At 52.5% G+C, this 19,266-nt stretch overlaps 1 protein-coding gene across 1 annotated transcript in view; it reads left to right on the top strand.

Annotated features, from left to right (window-relative positions):
• Positions 1-646: 646 nt before the first annotated feature.
• Positions 647-19,266, top strand: part of DCDC2C (doublecortin domain containing 2C) — a 91,836-nt gene continuing 73,216 nt past the window's right edge. Inside the window, exons 1-2 of the mRNA XM_072767806.1 lie at positions 647-933; positions 9,077-9,128. Of these exons, the coding sequence (XP_072623907.1) occupies positions 647-933; positions 9,077-9,128 (339 nt within the window). The remainder of the gene's footprint in view (positions 934-9,076; positions 9,129-19,266) is intronic.

Raw genomic sequence — 19,266 nt, 5'->3', positions numbered from 1 at the left:
CCCACCCCCAGCCTCTCCGCACAGGGCACTGGTGCAGGAAGGTGGTGAGTGGGTGGGGATCCTCCGTGCCCTCTGCTCCTACCAGGCTGAAGGGACAGAAATCAGGAGGGTGGCGCCTCCCTCCCTCTCCCTGAGCTCTGCAGCCCCCACCTGTTACGCTTCTGATGCCCCCTCCCCTCCCCCTGCCCTGGCTCTACTCCCCCCCCTCCTTCCTCCTCCCCCTGCCCTGGCTCTACCTCCCCCTCCCCCTCTCCTGCTCTCCTTCCTCCTCCCCCTCCCCGGCTCTCCTTCCTCCTCCTCCCCCTCCCCAGCTCTCCTTCCCCCTCCCCCTCTCCTGCTCTCCTTTCCCCCCCCCTCCCCTGCCCCGGCTCTCCTTCCTCCTCCCCCTGCCCTGGCTCTACCTCCCCCTCCCCCTGCCCCCCTCCCCCTCCCCCTCTCCCTCCCCTCCCTAGGCTCTCAGTCGCCCGCCCCCTCCCCGGCGGCGTCCTGCCCCTCCCCCCACCGCTGCAGGCCGGGGCGGTCACAATGGCAGGGGGCGTCAGCGCGGGGTGGGGGGGGCCGGGCCGCCCCGCAGTGTCAGTGTCGCCCACGCCTGGCTGCCGGGGGCGGTGGCGGTGGCGGTGGCGGTGTCCCGGGCGGCGGGGCCATGGGGTGGCGCGGGCCGCCGGGGCTGGGGGACAGCGCGCCCGCCGAGGCCATCGTCGTGTACCGCAACGGGGACGCCTTCTTCGCGGGCCGGAGGTGCGTGCTGTGGCGGCGCCGCGCGGCCACGTTCGAGGCGCTGCTGGACCAGCTGACGGAGCAGGTGGCGGTGCCGTTCGGGGTGCGCCGCCTGTTCACGCCCACGCGCGGGCACCGGGTGCTGGAGCTGCAGGCGCTGCAGGCGGGCGGCAAGTACGTGGCGGCGGGCCGCGAGCCCTTCCAGAAGCTCGAGTGAGTGCGGCCCCCCCAGTCCCCGGCGCCCTCTGCGGGCGCACCTGCCGCCCCGCCCCCAGTGCGCGCTGACCCGGTGGCCGCGGGGCGCACCTGCCGCCCTCGGTGCGCGCTGACCCGGTGACCGCGGGGCGCACCTGCCGCCCTCGGTGCGCGCTGACCCGGTGACCCTGGGGCCCACCTGCCGCCCTCGGTGCGCGCTGACCCGGTGACCGCGGGGCCCACCTGCCGCCCTCGGTGCGCGCTGACCCGGTGACCGCGGGGCCCACCTGCCGCCCTCGGTGCGCGCTGACCCGGCGGCCGCGGGGCCCACCTGCCGCCCTCGGTGCGCGCTGCCCCGGTGACCCTGGGGCCCACCTGCCGCCCTCGGTGCGCGCTGACCCGGTGACCGCGGGGCCCACCTGCCGCCCTCGGTGCGCGCTGACCCGGTGGCCGCGGGGCCCACCTGCCGCCCTCGGTGCGCGCTGACCCGGTGACCGCGGGGCCCACCTGCCGCCCTCGGTGCGCGCTGACCCGGTGACCGCGGGGCCCACCTGCCGCCCTCGGTGCGCGCTGACCCGGCGGCCGCGGGGCCCACCTGCCGCCCTCGGTGCGCGCTGACCCGGTGACCCTGGGGCCCACCTGCCGCCCTCGGTGCGCGCTGCCCCGGTGACCCTGGGGCCCACCTGCCGCCCTCGGTGCGCGCTGACCCCGCGAGGGCGCGAGCGTGGGGGCGCACCTGCCGCCCTCGGTGCGTGCTGACCCGGTGGCCGCGGGGCCCACCTGCCGCCCTCGGTGCGCGCTGACCCGGCGGCCGCGGGGCCCACCTGCCGCCCTCGGTGCGCGCTGACCCCGCGAGGGCCCGAGCGTGGGGGCGCACCTGTCGCCCTGCTCTTGGTGCGCATTGACCCGGTGACCGTGGGGCGCACCTGTCGCCCTCCCTGAGCCTGACCCGCGGAGTGTGGGTGGCGCACCTGTCATCCTCCGTGCAGTGACCTGGCTAGAGCGCAGTAGCGTGAGGCACACCTGTCGCCTTCTGTACCTGGTGACTCCCCAGCGGTCAGCACTCCTGTGCACACAGCCCGCTCCTCCTGGTGGGCAGCGGTGAGGGCTGGGGTCCACCTGCCCGCAGCACCTGTGTTAGCATCAGAAAGGGCCTGGGGAAGAGGAGTGGGCGGGCAGTGGCCATGAGGGCAGGCCTCTCTGGAAAGGCGACTTTGGCTCAAAGATCTGGGGGGAGAAAGGGAGTTAGCCATGCGCAGAGCTGGGGAAGCAGGCTGGAAGGCGGGACTCCCACCTGGGTCAGCCCCAAGTGGCTGCCCCAGGCTGCTGTGCTGCCCTTCTGGCCCGGCCTGGCCGCAGGAGCGCCCTGTGATCCTGGGCCTCCAGCCGCGTCCCCTGCTAGGCTGGGCCGTCATCTCCAGAATCCCGGCACACCGCACGGTGCTGGCCACAGTACAGGCCTTGAATATCTGCGGAGAGCAAACGTATCTGCTGTTGAGATCAAGACAGCCAGCGGGAGGGATGTTAGCTGTCCCCGGCAGGTGGCCGTGTGTAAATGCCGGGGCCACTGCAGAAAGTCCTGATGGAAATTGGTCGGCCGTATTCAGCTTGTCAGTTGTACTGGATGGTGTCCACTCAAAATGTCAGTTTGATTCTCTTTGGCTTAGCCCGACCCTGGCACTACAATCCCCTTGAGATCTTATTGCATATGGAGGAACACAGCGTAGTTCCCTTTAGACTCATACTTTTCTTCTCGAGAGTAATCTCCTTATAATATTTCTAAACTTTCTTAGCAACTGTCATTATACAAATGTCTTCGAAACCCAAAATTCAAGCTTGCGGTTCTCCAACAAGTACCTGTTGTTCACCTCTTCCGGTGGTGCAGAGTTGGGGTGCTGTAGAGGCTGGGAGCGCTTCATAGTTTATGGTTTAAGTAAAACTGTGTAAACACCACTCTGGAGCAAGAGAAGGCATGACTGGATTTGAAAACCTGCCACCTCCGTCCCCATCCTTTTCCCACAGGTGACCACCACTATTTTGGCCATTGAATCATCCTTTCATGATAATCAATCCTCAAAGGACAGAGTTTTCAATGTTTCACGTTTGTGTACTTTATGTAAATGTGATCAAATCGTATACAGTTCTCTGCTGGTTGCTTTTTCACCCGATAGTAGGCTGTGAGGTTCATCCGTGTCACTAGTGTGTAGCTGTAGGTCATTCACTTTTACTGCCATGCGTTCTTTGATTGACTAAAGTACCAGTTCACTTGTCCAATCTGTTGATGGTTGACTTGGGTTGTTCTAAATTTTATGCTGAAATAAATAAGGACAGTGTTGCAGACATTCTTTTGTGTGGCTGCTGGTGCATGTGGGCAAGACTCTCTCCAGGGGGGTGCATTCGTGATCTACCGTGGCATAACCAACCACCCCAAGCGTTTTGGCTCAAAACAGCTTTATTATCTCACAGTTTCTGTGGTCAGGGATTCAAGACCAGCTTAGCTGAGTGGCTCTGGCTCGGAGAGTCCCCTGAGGTTGTAATCAGCATGCTGGCTGCCGTCATCTGAAGGCCTGACTGGGGTGGGTGCTTCCAGGCTCGCTCCCAGGGCCGAGGCCGGAAGCTTCATTCTTGCTGTGGGAGCCCCTCCATAGGTGACTTAGCAGCTGGCTCTCCCTAGCACCGGGGATCTGGGACAGAGCTCGGCTGATGCTACAGTGTGTGTGTTGTTGCTGCTGCTTCTCTGTCATGCCGTCTTCTCTGTCTGCCTAGTTACCTCTGTGTGCTGGGCAGTACTTTCAAAACTTATTTGGGGAAATAATTTGAGGCCTAGGGTGATATGTCTTTGGCCAAAGTTGACTTTTTGTGTATTTGGGCCAGATAGCTGTCATCAACGGTTCTTGGTCACCTTAGTACACCTTTAGAATGTAAGATCATTTGGGCCATCCTGAAGACTTGAAGACAAGGTGGCCCCTCCTCGGGTCCCAGTTCACAGAGAAAGGTAGTTCACAAGGAGCCCCAGCACTCGTGTGCCCTGAGCAAGTGCTTCTGGCTGCTGGCCACAGAGCCTGTCAGGGACACGGTTCAGCCTCTCAGCCATCTGTCCACAGTTGAAGAGAAAGCTCTGGGATGAAGTGACGCCAGGTATTGGGCCCACATGTTTGGAATTCCTTTATTTCCTGGATCTTGGCCCAGTAATTCCTCATTATCCTTGTGAGATGTCTTATGTTTCAAGTAATTGTTTTCATTTTGTTCAATTTTATTAGTTTTTAGTGGACAGGTGGATCAGAGTTACTTTAGTCCATGGTTCCCAGGGGTGGAAGCCTTGTCTCCCTCCTTCTTCATATACATTTTTATAGATGTCTGATTCTGTGGATGACAGTGTCCTTCAGTCCACAGAAGGTATTTTTTTTCTTTTCTTTTTCTTTTTTAAAGATATTATTTGAGAGAGAGACAGAGCGAGCGAGCTAGGGGAGTGGCAGAGGGAGAGAGAGAATCCCAAGCAGACTGCCTGCTGAGCGTGGAGCCCAACGTGGGGTTTGATCTCACCACTCTGAGGTCATGACCTGAGCCAAAACCAAGAGTTGGACGCTTAATGGACTGAGCCATCTAAGTGCCCCAGAAGGTACTTTTCTATTGACTTCTAACTTCAAGGTTGCAGATGAGAAATCAGTTCTCATAATTTACTTATTTGAAAGTAATATTTTATCTTTTCTGACTGTTTTAAAAAATATATTTTTTGACCTCTGTACTGTGGTTTAAGCGATATGTCCAAGTGCAGATTGATCGAACCCTCTGGAGTCCGGTGTGGTGACTCATCAGCCACTGTGTCTTCAGAGGATGCCTCGTCTTCTCTCTGTGTTTCCTGCCTCGGAGTCGATGTGGATCGGCCTTTCTCACTGATGCTAAGCTCCAGGCATCTTCCTCTCTGTCCCGAATTTCTCTCTTTTATCTTTGTGCTGTTCTTTAGGTACTTTGTGCACATCAGTCTTTTGGCTGATTTTTCTGCTGTGTGTAAGATGTCATCAAACCAGTTCACTGAGTTTCAAATTTACTTACTTTTTCATTTCAAAAAATTCTACTTGAAAATCCTCATTCTTTTTCAAATCACGTACGTCACTCTTTCGAGTTTCTCAGTCTTGCATGTACTTCCAGGCTTGCCTTTTATTGAAATGTTGTCCTCCTGTGGCTGTGTTGGAACCCGGTTTCTGTTATTTTTGTTGTTTTCTCTCAGTTGAGATAGTGATCTCCTTGTTAGTTTACTTTCTGCCTGTATGTGACTCCTTTTATATGGATTTTACCTGAGGAAATTCGTCCAGGACTGAGGCAAAGGTGAGGTTCTTTGGAGAGGGCATCTGTGCTCATCTGAGTGCTGCCAATACTGCCAGCCCCAGAGCACTCTGATTCAGTCAGTAACGTGAGATTTTCGGGACCACCAGATAGTGTAATTTTATGAGCAAGCTGGCTTGTGATCTGAATTCTTAATGGCATCTGCAAAGATGCAAATTTAACATCCTGTTGATTTTGAAGGAAAATCTTAATCCACAGACATCCGAGTTGCTGAGAGGTATTGGACTAATGCCGTGACATTTTAGAGTCAAGTTCATTACAATGATAATCTTGTGTGTGGGAACTGCCTGCAAGAACGTATCCATAGAGATGTCTGATTTTGTGATGATTTTTTTCAGGTTGGTTATATGAATTTCCTCCGGAAATTCATGTTGAAACCTAATCTTCAGTGTAGGTGTTAGGAGGTGGGGCCTTTGGGAGGTGAATGGGTCATGACAGTGATCCGGCCATGAATGGGATTAGTGTCCTTGTAAAAGGGACCCAGAGAGCTTGCTGCCCTTGCTGCCAGGTGAGGACACAGCAGGAAGGCAGCCATCCCTGAACCAGGAAGAGGGCCCTCCCTGGGAACCGAGCCACTCTGACACCCTGATGTCTGCTGTTGAAGCCACGTGGTCTGGTGTCTTTGCTACCGTAGCCCAAGCGGACTTAGATACTGCGTACGCTGAATTCTGATTTCCTACCAGAACCCAGTATTCGGGTAGGAGAACATGTTGCTACAAAAATTGATTTTAAAATCCTTTTCAATGCATGTATAATGAAAAGTAATTAATTCACCCCCCCCCCCAACATTTCTTTGTAAAATCAATGTGTGTTTTATGTGTGAGCTGATGAGGAAGGAAGCTTGAGAAGCACGGGCCAACATGCCTGCAACATGCTCAGTACATTTTCCTCTTTCCTCTGTCCTGCGGGCCGAGGCGTTTTCTAATAGGCTCTATTAGATCCCTGATTTGGTAGGGAAACTCATAGTTTATTTGAAATGCTTTGGAAAAAAAAAAAAAGAAAAGCTTTGGACACGTGGCCGAAATATTGAGACTTTGAGGCATTTCTCTTCCCAAATCTCTTAACGGTTGTCATTAGTGTTTTCCGTGAGGGAGGCAGTGTGGTCCAGTTGGCCAACGGGGGGTGGGGAGGGCAGGTGGGGTTCTCCTGTGTCCTCGATTCCCTGCCATTATCCATATACCTTCAGTGCTGTACGTAGGTGGATGCTGTTTGCACGTGAAGTTCATCACAGAGACACATTTAAATTTCATTTTCTTCACTACTTTTTAGATCAATGAACTATGAAATCAGAATCCAGATTTTGGTGAATAAAGCTCTGACAAATATTTTGGCTTGATTTCTGCTGGTGTCAGTAAGCTAGCACTTGTTGGAATGTGTATTCTGTAATTACCGAGCCGCTGAGCAGTTAAAATTAATTTTCTCCAGCAAATAATCTTCTAATTGTGCCACCAGCCAATGAACTTTGCGGTGAAATCTGATGATGTATTAGCCATCCTGGGGCTCTGAGCATAAGAATGGCTGCAGAATGGTACATTGAAAATCTGCATAGAATCCAGTCATTATTCAAACAGTTCCTACATTTTCTGGAATGAATTAATTTGAGGTGAAGAACATAAGTTTTCCTTCCAAAAAACAAAATATCATAGGCTAGTAATTGCATTAAAAAAAAAGTCTAGTAAAACCTAGAATTCATGGTTTCTTTTGTGGAGAAAGCCATATTCACAAAAAAATGTAAATCAGGGCATTGTGTGTGTGTGTGTGTGTGTGTGTACGTGTCCATGCACGTGTTTGGAGGAGACGCCATAGGATTTGGATTACACCAGAAATTTCCTGTTTGCCATATGAGTTTGCTGTTGAGATTTGAAATGAAAGAGCCTTAAATCACACTGTCATAGTTCGCCCGCACCCAAACATTACTCCTGTCTCCCTGCCTCCCGCTTGTACCCTGAGGATAGTGGGTGTCAGGAAAAGAGTATAAAAAATGTGGACTCAGGGACAGAGACCTGGGCTGAATTGAACCCTGGTTGTTCCTATCTCAGCATTTAGCCAATTAAATGACCTTGCTGAGGGCCCATGTCCTCATCGATAAAATGGGGTTAGTTATAGCCAATGTGGTGCTGTTAAAATTTAGTGAATGCCTGGCTTGATCCTAATAGGCGGCTTCTTCCTTTCCTTTTTCTCTGGAAGCAGCAAGGAGGGATATTGCACATTAACGTCCAGTCTCTGCTCAAAGGCCTGCTCCCCTCTCTCCAGCCCCAAGGAAACCCACGCCCCACCAAGCCCTTCTCCGAGCACCAGCCTGATGATTCCAGTTCACTGCACCTCTGAGGAATTATCTGTTCTCTCTTTCTGTGGTATTTGTGTATTCTTTGGAATCCAGCTTCGAAACAATAGGCAGCATTTGTGCTTTTGTAGGATTTTTTTATGCCTTAGTTTTTCTGCATTTATTTTTACTTTTAAAAAAAAAGATGGATTTATTTTAGAGACAGAGAGAGTGAGCATGTGTGGGAGGGGTAGAGGGGAGGGAGTCCCAAGCAGGCTCTATGAAGAGCATGGAGCCCCATGTGGGGCTTGATCCCATGACCCTGAGATCACCACTCAAGCCAAAACCAATTGTTGGACACCCACCGACTGCACCACCCAGGAGCCCCAGGCACTTATTTTTACTTTTTGTTTCCACTTAATGATAGAATAAGTTGCCCCATTTGGGGATTAGTGTTCATAGTCAAACATGGAATTTGGAGGGTGAAAACTGGAAGCAGAGCTCAGAGGAGGCTGCAAGCAGTGGTGGTAAGCCAGAGATCTGGGCGGCCACGTGTAGCTTGGGTCCCATGGGTTTCAAAGCTGTGAGTTGGCTGGGACGTTTTATAGCAAGGGTGTTCATGTAATAGCACGGCATTTTAGTTTTATTGAAAAAAAAATAGAGGATTTGATTGTTCAAAAGGACAGTGTTTTTAGTTGTCTGCATTTCCATGTGAAAACAGTGTCCTGGAGCAATGAGCTCTGCTCAGCTCAGATGGGAAGTGGGCTTGCACTCACCACAGTCCCCAGCATTCCCTAATGCTGCCCTGTGTAAGCATCGTCATTACCTGCCTGGCCTCTGTAGGCATCTGGCTCGTGACTCCCTGACTCGACTGAATACTTAATTCCCTTTTCCTTCCAGCTGCCAACTCTTGGTCCATACCTGTCTGAATATTGCTAAAACTGTTGACAACAACACCAATCTCAGATATGTATTTTTTTTTAAATCAGAAAGAGACTTTAAAAGATATAATTAAAATTAAGGTGTTTATTATCATGAAAAAATATGTGTCCTATTTTTGAGGCATATGGAGAGCTCTCTGGAAGTTCTCACATAGGTGTTATGCTGGTGACTCTTCTTGGTGTTCAGTTTTGGCAGAATGGGGACAACGATATAATTCTGTGTGATGGGGGGTGGTGGTGGTGCAGGTGATGAGCTGCACAGGAGGGATGCTGGGTGAGCTCACTTCTGGGCCCTTTGGTGACCTGGTAAATAAGGAGGTTGAATGAGATGATTGATACAGTTCCTTTTGGGTTATTAAGGATATGGGAAGGAAAGAGTGTCACTCAGGAGGCAGTTTCCCTTGGGTGGTGCCAATGGCAGCTGCTGTGTGACATGGTCCTGCGGTGACCTTGCTGTTGGGTGTCAACATCCCACATGCTCCTCTTGACTCTAGTTTTAAGTTGCTGTGGAGTCGCGTATGGGAATGGCAAAAAGGAGTCCTCTCTTGAAGAGGCTCCCGTCTTCCACTTCGATACTTACCTTCTAATTCGGTTTTTCTTTCTTCTTTTGCAGTTATATTCATATAGTGCCCAGAAAACCTACAAAGATGAGAAAGTTGAAGGAAGTAAGTATTCACTGCTAATTATTAAAGATGGGATAAATGGGGTGATCTGGGAAAATGTCGAGTGTCGGTATTGAATCATGTCAGTTGTACAAAATCAGCGTTTTGTAGGCGATGCCCATAGGGGCATGCTGCTCTCAAAGCCCGAATCCATTGTACAAGCTTGTCATACTCATCAAAGCACTTCGTAACATGATGGAAGTCAGTAAAAATACTCTAAGACCGTGGTTAGGAAGACTGTCATCTTTGAGACACACTTGTGCAATTATTTATCGAAAGTCTTCACTTTTGTTTTGGGGGGATTTGGAAAGACAGGCGTCAGGAAAGGCTATTTTAAGTTACATCACTTAAAGTTGAAGCTAATTATCATGCTAAATTTAAAGATTTGCCCCAGTTTTCGACATTGTTGTGCCTGACAGACTTTTGAAAGGTCTACAGGGTGGAGCTTTCCATCACTCTGTTCACATCACCTGATTCTTAGCAAAAAAAAAAAACAAAACAACAACAACAACAACAAAAAAACAAAAAAAAAAACCAAAAACATTTAATAAGTATAAAAGAGATCCACTTTTTAAAATAAGCAACAGAAATTGCTAGGTTTTAAGCAAGATATCCTGTTGATATTTAGAATGTAATATGGCTTTTATTTATTTTTTAAACATAGACTTGTCATTTTGTTGGGTATTCAGAGGTGAGATTTCAAGAGTATTTACTTCTCTCAGTGGTAGTTTTGGTATTTTGAATTTTCTGCTCCGTGAACTGGTGTGACGGCTGCATGGTGAGACATGTATCATGTACCAGGAAGACATCCATGCTGGTCCCCTCCCTCCGCAGTTTAAAGAAGCAGGGCTTCGGTGTGCCCTGGAATCTGTGCCCGAGGTCCAGTAAAGGGCAGCCTAGGAGCTCCAGCACAGGTCTCAAGCATGAGCCCTCAGAAGCTTTGAGCTGTTTCCTTAGGGTCTGCATTGCCAGGCACGTGATGAATCAAGTCATATTTGTCATGTACCCACCCTAAACTGTGACTTGCCGGGGCAGTGGGCAACTTTCCAACAAGAAACACTCCTAGCAGTGACAGAAGTTCAGGGCCACCTGAATAAAGAGGGTGGGAGGTGCTGTGTGATTCTTCTTCCCCCCTCTTCTTCTTCTTCTTCTTCTTCATAGATTTTATCTATTGATTTGAGAGAGAGAGTGAGAGTCAGAGAGAGCACGAGTGGTGGGAGAAGTCACTGAAAGCAGATTGTGTTATTGTTGTTGGATATGTAAATTCTGTCTTGGTGGGAGTGTAGTATTTTCAGGGACGTGTATCTGTGGTGTAGCCAACCTCGAATGAGCTTTGACTGAAGGAAGATTTGGTCCAAGAAATGAAATCTGTTCCCATGAGTGGACCCTAAAGATAGCCTGACATTAAGATCTGGGTCCTTCTGTCCCATACGAAGATGGAGGGCCAGAGTCACAGGGCTGAGGTTTGTAGGTCATACCGGTGGGCGTCTCTCTCTTGCTATCTCTACTGCTCACCTAAACTACTTACCTTACTCCCTTTTGGTCATCTCTGATTACTTTTTTAAAACAATATTTTTAAAATTTATTTGAGAGAGAGAGAGAGAGAGGAGAGAGAGAGATTGTGACCAAGATAGCATAAGCAGGGAGGAGAGGGAGAAGCAGACTCCCCACTGAGCAGGGAGCCTGACGTGGGGCTTGATCCCAGGACCTGAGCTGAAGGCATACATTTAACTGACTGAGCCACCTGGGTGCCCCCAAATCTGATTACTTACTATTACTTAATACACCTTGTCTTTGTGTTTCTTGGGGGACATACCCATAATTCTGGGGATAATATAATAATGAGCTAAAAGACTAGTCTTTTATTGATTGGACACCTGCCACATTGGACACCTGCTAAGAAAGTCAGCTGCAGCGGCTCCAATCACAGTAGACGCTGTCCTTCCCATGCCCTCCAGCCCAGCCCTGGAAGAGCAGGGAGGAGGAGAAGGCTGAAGGTGGACAAGATAAAACACGGTGCCCACTGTGGCTGGGTCAGGCCTGTGCGTGGGATGTAGGATTCAGATTTAAATTAGAATTGGCAGGCCTTCTTCTGTGTCTGCTGGGATGATCATGTGGCTTTTCATTTTTTGTTTGTTAATATTATGGATACATTGATTGATTTTCAGATATTAAGCCAACCTTGCATTCCTGAGACAGACCCCACTCGTGAAATATTGCCCTTTTTATGCATTGTTGGGTTTTATTTGCTAAACTTTTGTTTGGAATTTTTGCGTCTATGTTCACGGAGGGATGCTGGTCTGTAGCTTTTTATTCTCGTAATGTCTCTCTCTAGCTTTGGTATCATTTCTTCCTTAAATGTTTGATAGAAGTTATCAGTGGAGCCAACTGGGCCTGGAGTTGTCTTTGTGGGAAGGTTTTTAACTACAAATCCAGCTGCCGCACTGGATATAGGGCTCCTAGGGTTGTCTGTTTCTTCTTGAGTGAACTTTGCTAGTTTGTCTCTTTTGACTTGTCCATTTCATTTTAGTTGTTGAATTTATTAGCATGAAGTCATTTCCCTTTTATTTTTTATTTTTTTATTTTTATTTTTTTTTTTAATTTTTTAAAAAATTTTTATTTATTTATGATAGTCACAGAGAGAGAGAGAGAGAGAGATGCAGAGACACAGGCAGAGGAAGAAGCAGGCTCCATGCACCGGGAGCCCGACGTGGGATTCGATCCAGGGTCTTCCGGATCGCACCCTGGGCCAAAGGCAGGCGCCAAACCGCTGCGCCACCCAGGGATCCCCCCTTTTATTTTTTAAAATATTTATTTATCTATTTGAGAGAGAAAGATGGAGAGTGGGCATGTGGGAGCAGGAGGAGGGGCAGAGAGAGAGAGAGAGGGAGAAGCAGACTCCTTGCTGAATGTGGAGCTGCATGCGGGGCTCCATCCCATGACCCTGAGATCATGGCCTGAGCTGAAACCAAGAGTTGGAGCTTTACTGACTGAGCCCCCAGGTGCCCCATGAAATTGTTAATAATGTTCTTTTATCATGTTAACATCTGTGGGATCCCATGATGTGACCTCCCTCATGCCTACCATTCCTGGTCATTTGTGTCTTCTCTCCATTGTCCGGGTGATACTGTCTACAGTTTTATCAGTCTTAACAATCTTGAAGAACCAATGATTGGTTTTATTGGTTTTCTCAATTTCTTCGCTCTGCTTTCTATTTCATTGGTTCTGCTCTGAACTTTCTCCTGTGTTGTTGGGTAGGGAGCCATGCTTCTGTGTGGGGTGACTTCCTTGCACCCTCACTTCCTTTCTGAGCCCATCGCTCTCCTCTCATGCTCCCCCCAAGTGCCCTTCCCTCCCAGGGCTCAGGCCTTCATGGATGGTTTCTGTGTCTTTGTCACAGGAGGGAGTGACTTCCTTTCTCTGCCATGTGATGCATTTGCATTTTTGTCAGAGATACTGTGGAGACAGCGTCTTGGCCCAACGATGGAGATTTAAAAAAAATTTTTTTATTGGAGTTCAATTTGCCAACATATAGCATATTACCCAGTGCTCATCCCATCAAGTGCCCCCTCAGTGCCTGTCACCCAGTCACCCCCACCCTCCACCCACCTCCCCTTCCGCCACCCCTCGTTTGTTTCCCAGAGTTAGGAGTCTCTCATGTGCTGTCTCCCTCACTGATATTTCCCACTCATTTTCTCTCTTTTCCCCTTTATTCCCTTTCACTATTTTGTATATTCCCCAAATGAATAAGACCGTATACTGTTTGCCCTTCTCTGATTGACTTCATTCAGCATCATTCCCTCCGGTTATGATGGAGATTTCTGTTGTGGTGTCAGGCGGAGGAGGGGAGTGACTGGCTTGGGTGTGACCTGGGCCCACCAAGCTGCGTTGACCTGCTTGCTTGCCTCCTCCCCCCCTGTCTGCCGACTGCTGGGTGGACCTGCTTTTCCCAGCCTCACCATGGAAGCTGATGCGGGTAACTTCCTCCTCCATTGGCTGGCATTTGTCAGCAGCTTCATTATCTATTTCTTCTAACCCTCGTTGTGAACATAGGAGCAGACTTAACCACCTCTGACCCTGGGGATACTGGTGAAGTATAAATGTGCTGTCCTGTGCTCACTCTGCTTTCGTTCTTTTCTTCTCTGCTTCTGTTTGCATTTTTCCTAATCCTCCACCCCCTTAGTCTCCCTCTTGTTTCTTCCTTTTTGGTTATTTTATTCATACGCCATCATTTGAGACTCTATGGTGATGTAGACGGTTGACACCAGGCCTGTCGGAGTGGTTGGTCTCATGTGTTACTATTTTATTTTTTCCAAAAGGAGTCATTGAAGGATGTTCTCTAAATGTTGAGCTTACCCCATGGATGCTCGCTGGGTGATTGCTTGCTTTGCATACTGTGGCCCCCTCTGTTTGAAGAAGAGGCCTGAGGTTGCCGAGGTGGGATGAGGAGAGCGGGCGAGAGAGATGCTGGTGTACGAGGGGCAGCTGGCAGTAAAAATAGTTTGGAGAAGATAAAGCATCTTACAACATGAAGAAATAAATCATCAAACCAGTAGGATTTGAAATATAGGAGTGGTTAGGTGGGAAACACTGTTGCTCTTGGTAAGATGAGGCAACAAGATGAGGCAACCCTCGGCCCACTGCCTAGCAAGAGGCCCCAGGTGAGTTAGGAGCTCAGTGGACAGTGGTTGCTGTTGTCGTTGTTCGGCTGCAGAGTGGGGGCTGTCGTCGGGGCAGGAGCTCTCGCGTCAGCTGCTCTGAACTACCTGGCTGATTCCAGGCGAGGGGCTGGTCTCCAGGCCTCCCCAGAGAGCTGGGAATGCCGGCCTGGCCCATCCTCAGCCCTGCCACTCCTCTAGCTCTGCGACTTCCACTCAAGGCTCATGATCATCCAGCGCAGCCGCTGTCGTGGAGGGCACGCGGGAACCCAGACAGGGACCTGCCCTCCTGTGCCATCGTCATGGAGAAACCCCCAGGGAGGTCTGGGCGGTGTCCCTGCGGCCCTCTCCACATGCCGGGGGTGGGGGCAATCCCAACTTTTAGAATCATGATAGAACTCTACACGGTGCATGGTATCAGCTGAGGCAATTATAAAACCCCAGTCATGGTTCTTCTGTTTTATTGAATGTAAAAAAAAACCTCAACATTTTCCAAAAAATAGGAAGTAAAAATTCATCATCATCATGACCAAGAAGGCCAAGAACCTATTTCTCCAGCCATGTTTTATTTTTAGAAAAGATTTTTTTTATTTATTTAAGATTGAGAGAGCGAGAGATGGAGAGAGAGAGTGTGAGCAGGGGGGAGGGGAGAGGGAGAAGCACACTCCCCATTGAGCAGGGAGCCTGACACTCCATCCCAGGACCCCGGGGTCATGAGCTGAAGGCAGACGCTTCACCGACTGAGTCCCCCCGTGTCTTAGACACACCTGCCTGGTCTCCCCCTCTAGCGCCCACATGGTAAAAGCCGGGGGAGGGCTGCAGAGGTGCCGAGGGCTTGCCCAGATTAGCCACATTTCTACAGGCAATGGTGCCAGGGTGGGGGAAGTGTGATTCCCCACCTGCTTGCCTTTCCGACCCCGCACCTCGCTGCTCCAGAATGGCTAACCTATGATGATTCTTGGACGTTTTTGGAAAGAGTTAAAGCTGATTTTTTGGTTTTTGTCTGTTTTGGACTCAGAGGATCTCAGAACGAGAACTGAAGTGCCTTTGGAGGTGGCCCAGGGTGACCTTTTCCTTAATGGACAGAATGAGCAAAGGAGAGCCCACTGCTGTACCTTCCGTGGGGTTTCTGTGACCTGTGGCCATTGTGTGTCCCTTTACAAGTATATCTGTTTGGGCCCTTAGGCTAAGCAAAGGGCCACTTGTAAAGTGGTGTAGGGGCCTCTCTGTTACTCCAGCTTGCACAGCACACGCTCCAGACCCTGATGAGCACCGTTCACTAATTATGAGACTCTCCCCCTGATGTGGGTACGTGATGGGGTCTTTTCTTGGTGCTAGACTCTCTTGGGTCTTTTTTGTTTGAGGTCTTGCACCTCAAACAGGCTGTGAGGATGTTCACTGAGGGTAGTCGGAGCAGCTGGATGAGGTGCCAAGAGCAGAGACTTGGGAGGCTAACAGCAAGAACAGCCGCCACCACCACCCCACCGCCACAGCTGCTCCCAGCTGAGCTCCTAACGCATTCCTGGCGTTTTGCTGAGCGCCCCACAATTGCACCTTCTCATCTCCTGTCACACATCCTGAAAGCAGACCTTACACGACAGGCACCACTTCCGTCTGCATTCGCACGCGAGGACATAGGTGCACAGCCCGTTCAAGGTTATCAACATCGAAGGTGATGGAGCCAGTGTCCGAATCACGGATGAGTCAGACTCAGGACACAGCCTCCTAAGTGCCCCGCTGGCAGAGGTTCAAATCCCCAGTTTGCTAAAATCTATGATAAAATATTTTTTTTTGATGGCTTATTACGGCCAGGACGCTTCGCGACGGTGTGTTCTTGGTGAAGATTCTTAGCAGCTCGGGTTGTTTACACGCCGGTGTTTGGCCTGGTTATTTTGAGGGTGAGGTGTGGATGCAACTCCTGCCGCGGAGCAGGCCTCAGTAAGCCAGAGCCGGAAATACACCTGCGGTGACCTGAAGGCTCTTCTGGCGTTGGCGTGGATTTGGTTTAATTACCTCGGACAGTTGGTTAAGGAGCCGCAAAGCCCACTGAGCACTTCAGCCTCTCAGGGCAGATGGGTGACACGATCTCTGAAGCTGTCATCACCGCCAGACAGTTACAGAAAGCCACATGAGCTTTCTTAGGGGATTATATGCAGTTCAGAGGAAAAAAAAAATCCAGAATCGTGTATTTAATTGCTGGGGTTATTTAATTAGGCAGGTGATAGCAGGGTTAATGAATCATTAACACATAAAAAACCAATTAGCTCATTGTTTCCATAATTTGAGGCGATGGAGCAGAAAGCTGTTTCTTAGGGTAGTTGTACCTTAATAGAATTTTGCAGACAATAATTTCTGTTGTTTTGTTTTTAAACTAGGTCAGTAAATTCATGGTAGCTATTGATGCTCGAGGCTTTGATGGTGCTGCTATCAGCAGGCAGGTGGATATAATCTAGATGGTGCGACATGGCTCTAGGTCTCCAATGACCTTGCGTTTTCTGGATTCTTCCTGGAGGAGCAGGGCTGTTTATCACTTGCCGTGACAGCGTCTATTCATCCAGTCACGGCGGCCTTCTCCAACTCCTCCTGTGGGCCGCTCGCTCTTCGGGCTCTGGGGGTCCCTTGTCCACGTGACAGTCGAGCGCTCTGCTTCTCGGGAGGCTTGCAGCCTGTAAGGAGGAATCGATAATAGGTAAATAAATAAGCACAAACATTAAGACAGTATTAAATGCTGTGGTGGAAACGAATCTAGGGCGTGACTGGTCCGGGAGGGCCTCTCTGAGGAGCTGCTTCCAAAGTGACTTGCTCGTGCAGGGAAGAGCGAGGTGCAGACCCAGGAGAACGTTCCAGGCTCAAGGTCTTGATGTTCAAGAGCCGCAGGAGTGCGTGCGGGGCTGTGGTGTGGGGAGGCCGGGAGGGGAGGGGGCGCCGTGGGCGAGTGGCCATCGCCACCACAGGGGCTGAGTCACAGGGTGACCACGCCGACTGCTGTGTCCAAGGGCGGCTCTGCCCCATGTGGGGAGGGGGTGAGGGTGGGGTGCGAGGTCAGCCGCCTGGCCGGCACGGTAGGGGCAGGGACGGCGAGCGCCGCGGGGTGGGGGGGGCAGGGGGGAGGCGGAGACGTGCTAATGGTTTAGCTGCTGGGCTGTAAGGAGCAAGGGACTCCCCAGTGTCTCCCAGGTTCTGGGGTGGAGCAAACGGGTTGGGCTGGGGCCGCTTTCAGAGATGGGGAAGTGGGGGCACGAGCAGCTGGCTGTGGGTCAGACCAGCATTCTCTCGGGGCCTCAGTGAGATGCAGATGCCCAAGGGCTGTGTCTCTCCGTCCCACCACCTCTCTGCATCTCTCTCCGTCCCGCCACCTCTCTGTGTCTCTGATGTGTTGGGAGACTCGGGTTCACTGCATGGGGAGTTATCACTACGGGGCAGGTGTGGTGTCGCGCGTCTTCTGTTATCTCACAGGCCCCTGCGAGCTGTGTTGTCCCCCCTGCAGACAGGACTGGACTCAGCTCAGGGCTCCATCGGCCCCTCAGGCTTGCAGGGGCAGGGCGAGGCGGGCTGGATGTGAGGCCTGGGCTGCAGGGTCCACGTGCCCTCGTCCCACCTGCGGCTGCCCGCGGCCTGCTCTGCCGTCCGGGCCTCTCAGGCAGCCCTCCCTCCTGACTCGGTGGTTCAAGCCGCAGCAGGTGCTGGACGGGCCTTCTCCTCAGTCACCTCGCCGTGACTTGTCCTTCTGACCCTTCTCCACTCCGCCCGGTGGGCCCACTCCTCCTTGGGGCCTCAGAAGACCCAGAATGGCACATTCTCCTCCTCTTTAAAAAACAGTGCCGGGGAGAGAGAAGGAGATGCCCAAACTTTGTCGCCCCTGTTAATGGTCCGTGCAGCTCGCTCGTCCCTCTCATGGTGAACCCGGAGGACGCGGGTCGGTGTTATTCTTGGCAAAGGAGCTTTGTAGGTGACTTCGACGCACGTGGGGTAACTCAGGAGAGCTGCCCCAACGTCACAGGTCTGGGTGGTCTGTGTGTGCGTGAGCGGGGCAGCCCGGCAGGACTAGGGAGTGGGGACAGACAGGGCGACCAGGCAGGCAGGGTGGGGGGGAGACAGGATGGTCAGGTAGGCAGGGTGGGGTGAGACAGGGCAGCCAGGCAGGCAGGGTGGGGGGAGACAGGGCAGTCAGGCAGGCGGGGTGGGGGGGTACAGGGCATCCAGGCAGGTGGGGTGGGGTGGGGGGAGACAGGGCGGTCAGGCAGGTGGGGTGGGGGGATCCAGCTGTGGGCCCGGGCGGTTGGCCTCTGCCCTCCCTGCTGGAGCAGGGCCCTGAGCGCTGGTGCCCACCTCGGGCAGAGCCTCTCCCAGCTGTGGGCCTGGCAGGGAGAGGAGCTCAGGGAGGCAGCACGCTCGGGGCAGAGATGAGGCTCAGGAGCGGGGGAATGAGGGAGGGGTGTGTGGTCTGACCCCAGTCCCAGCCCCAGGCCTGCAGCTAACGGTTTTGGTACCGAGTGACTTGTCCCCTGCTGTGAGCTGCATGGTGGGCCTGGGTCACACCGCCTGAGACGGGTGAGGGAGGGGCAGCAGCAGGTGTGCAGGTGCAGCAGCAGTGCCGGGGGCGGGGCTCCAGGTCAGGCCTGGGGGGCGGGGCTCCATGTAGGCTTCTGGGGAGGTGAGGCTCTAGGTCAGGGCTCCGGGGGTGGGGCCCCAGGTCAGGCCTTCCGGTGGCCTTGGTGTGAGGAAGGGCGGCTTGCGCATCTCAGCCAGGAGCTCACTGTGCAGTGGGGCCACCTTACAGGGACAGCAGCGTGTGGCCTGGGCAACATACTCATTAGAGGGTGTCATTAGAGGGTGCTTGGTGGAATGGGTTTAGCGCTGGCACAGAGCGGCTGTGCTGTGTGTGGTACGTGGGCTCTGAGCTGGCAGGAGCCTGACCAAAGGCCCTGTGCTGCCGGGGTCCTGCGTGGAGCAGTGGAATGAGGTGGGTGCACTCGAGGAGAGGCAATGTGGGGGCCTCGTGTGCCCAGGGAGGCTTTTGGGCTATGGAGGGCTGGAGGGTGATGAGGCCCCAAGCCCTCCAGCTGGGTGGGCTGGGTGACAGGGAAGGAACACAGCTGGGGCGACTTTCAGGGGTGCTGATGGAGAAGCCTCGAGAAGTTCCGGGGCTGCGCGGGGCCATGGGCTCCGTCCCCCAGTGCGCCAGGGGCACAATCCCCTCCTCTTGCTTTTCCGGACTCTTAAAGGAGAAGACCGTGAGGAAGAGAGGTTCTGCTTGTCCGCGGCAGGGCTCCCATCCTTGTCGCCCGGGAGCGTCTAGGCCCCGGTGGGCATGAAGCTGAAGGTGAATGAGGCCCCAGGGGCGGCTCAGCCCCTTAGGTTGGAGTCTCAGGAAAGGGAAGAGAAGCATCGGGGAGCCCGGGGAGGCCCTCTCACCACCTGGCAGGACATTTAGCTCGACCCCCGTGGCCTGACTCAGAAACCTCAGTCGTTCTTGGTGCCCA

Source organism: Vulpes vulpes, chromosome 8 (assembly GCF_048418805.1).
Source record: "Vulpes vulpes isolate BD-2025 chromosome 8, VulVul3, whole genome shotgun sequence".
Lineage (NCBI taxonomy): Eukaryota > Metazoa > Chordata > Mammalia > Carnivora > Canidae > Vulpes > Vulpes vulpes.
Note: the sequence above shows the minus strand (reverse complement) of the source record. Positions and strands in the feature narration are given on the sequence as shown.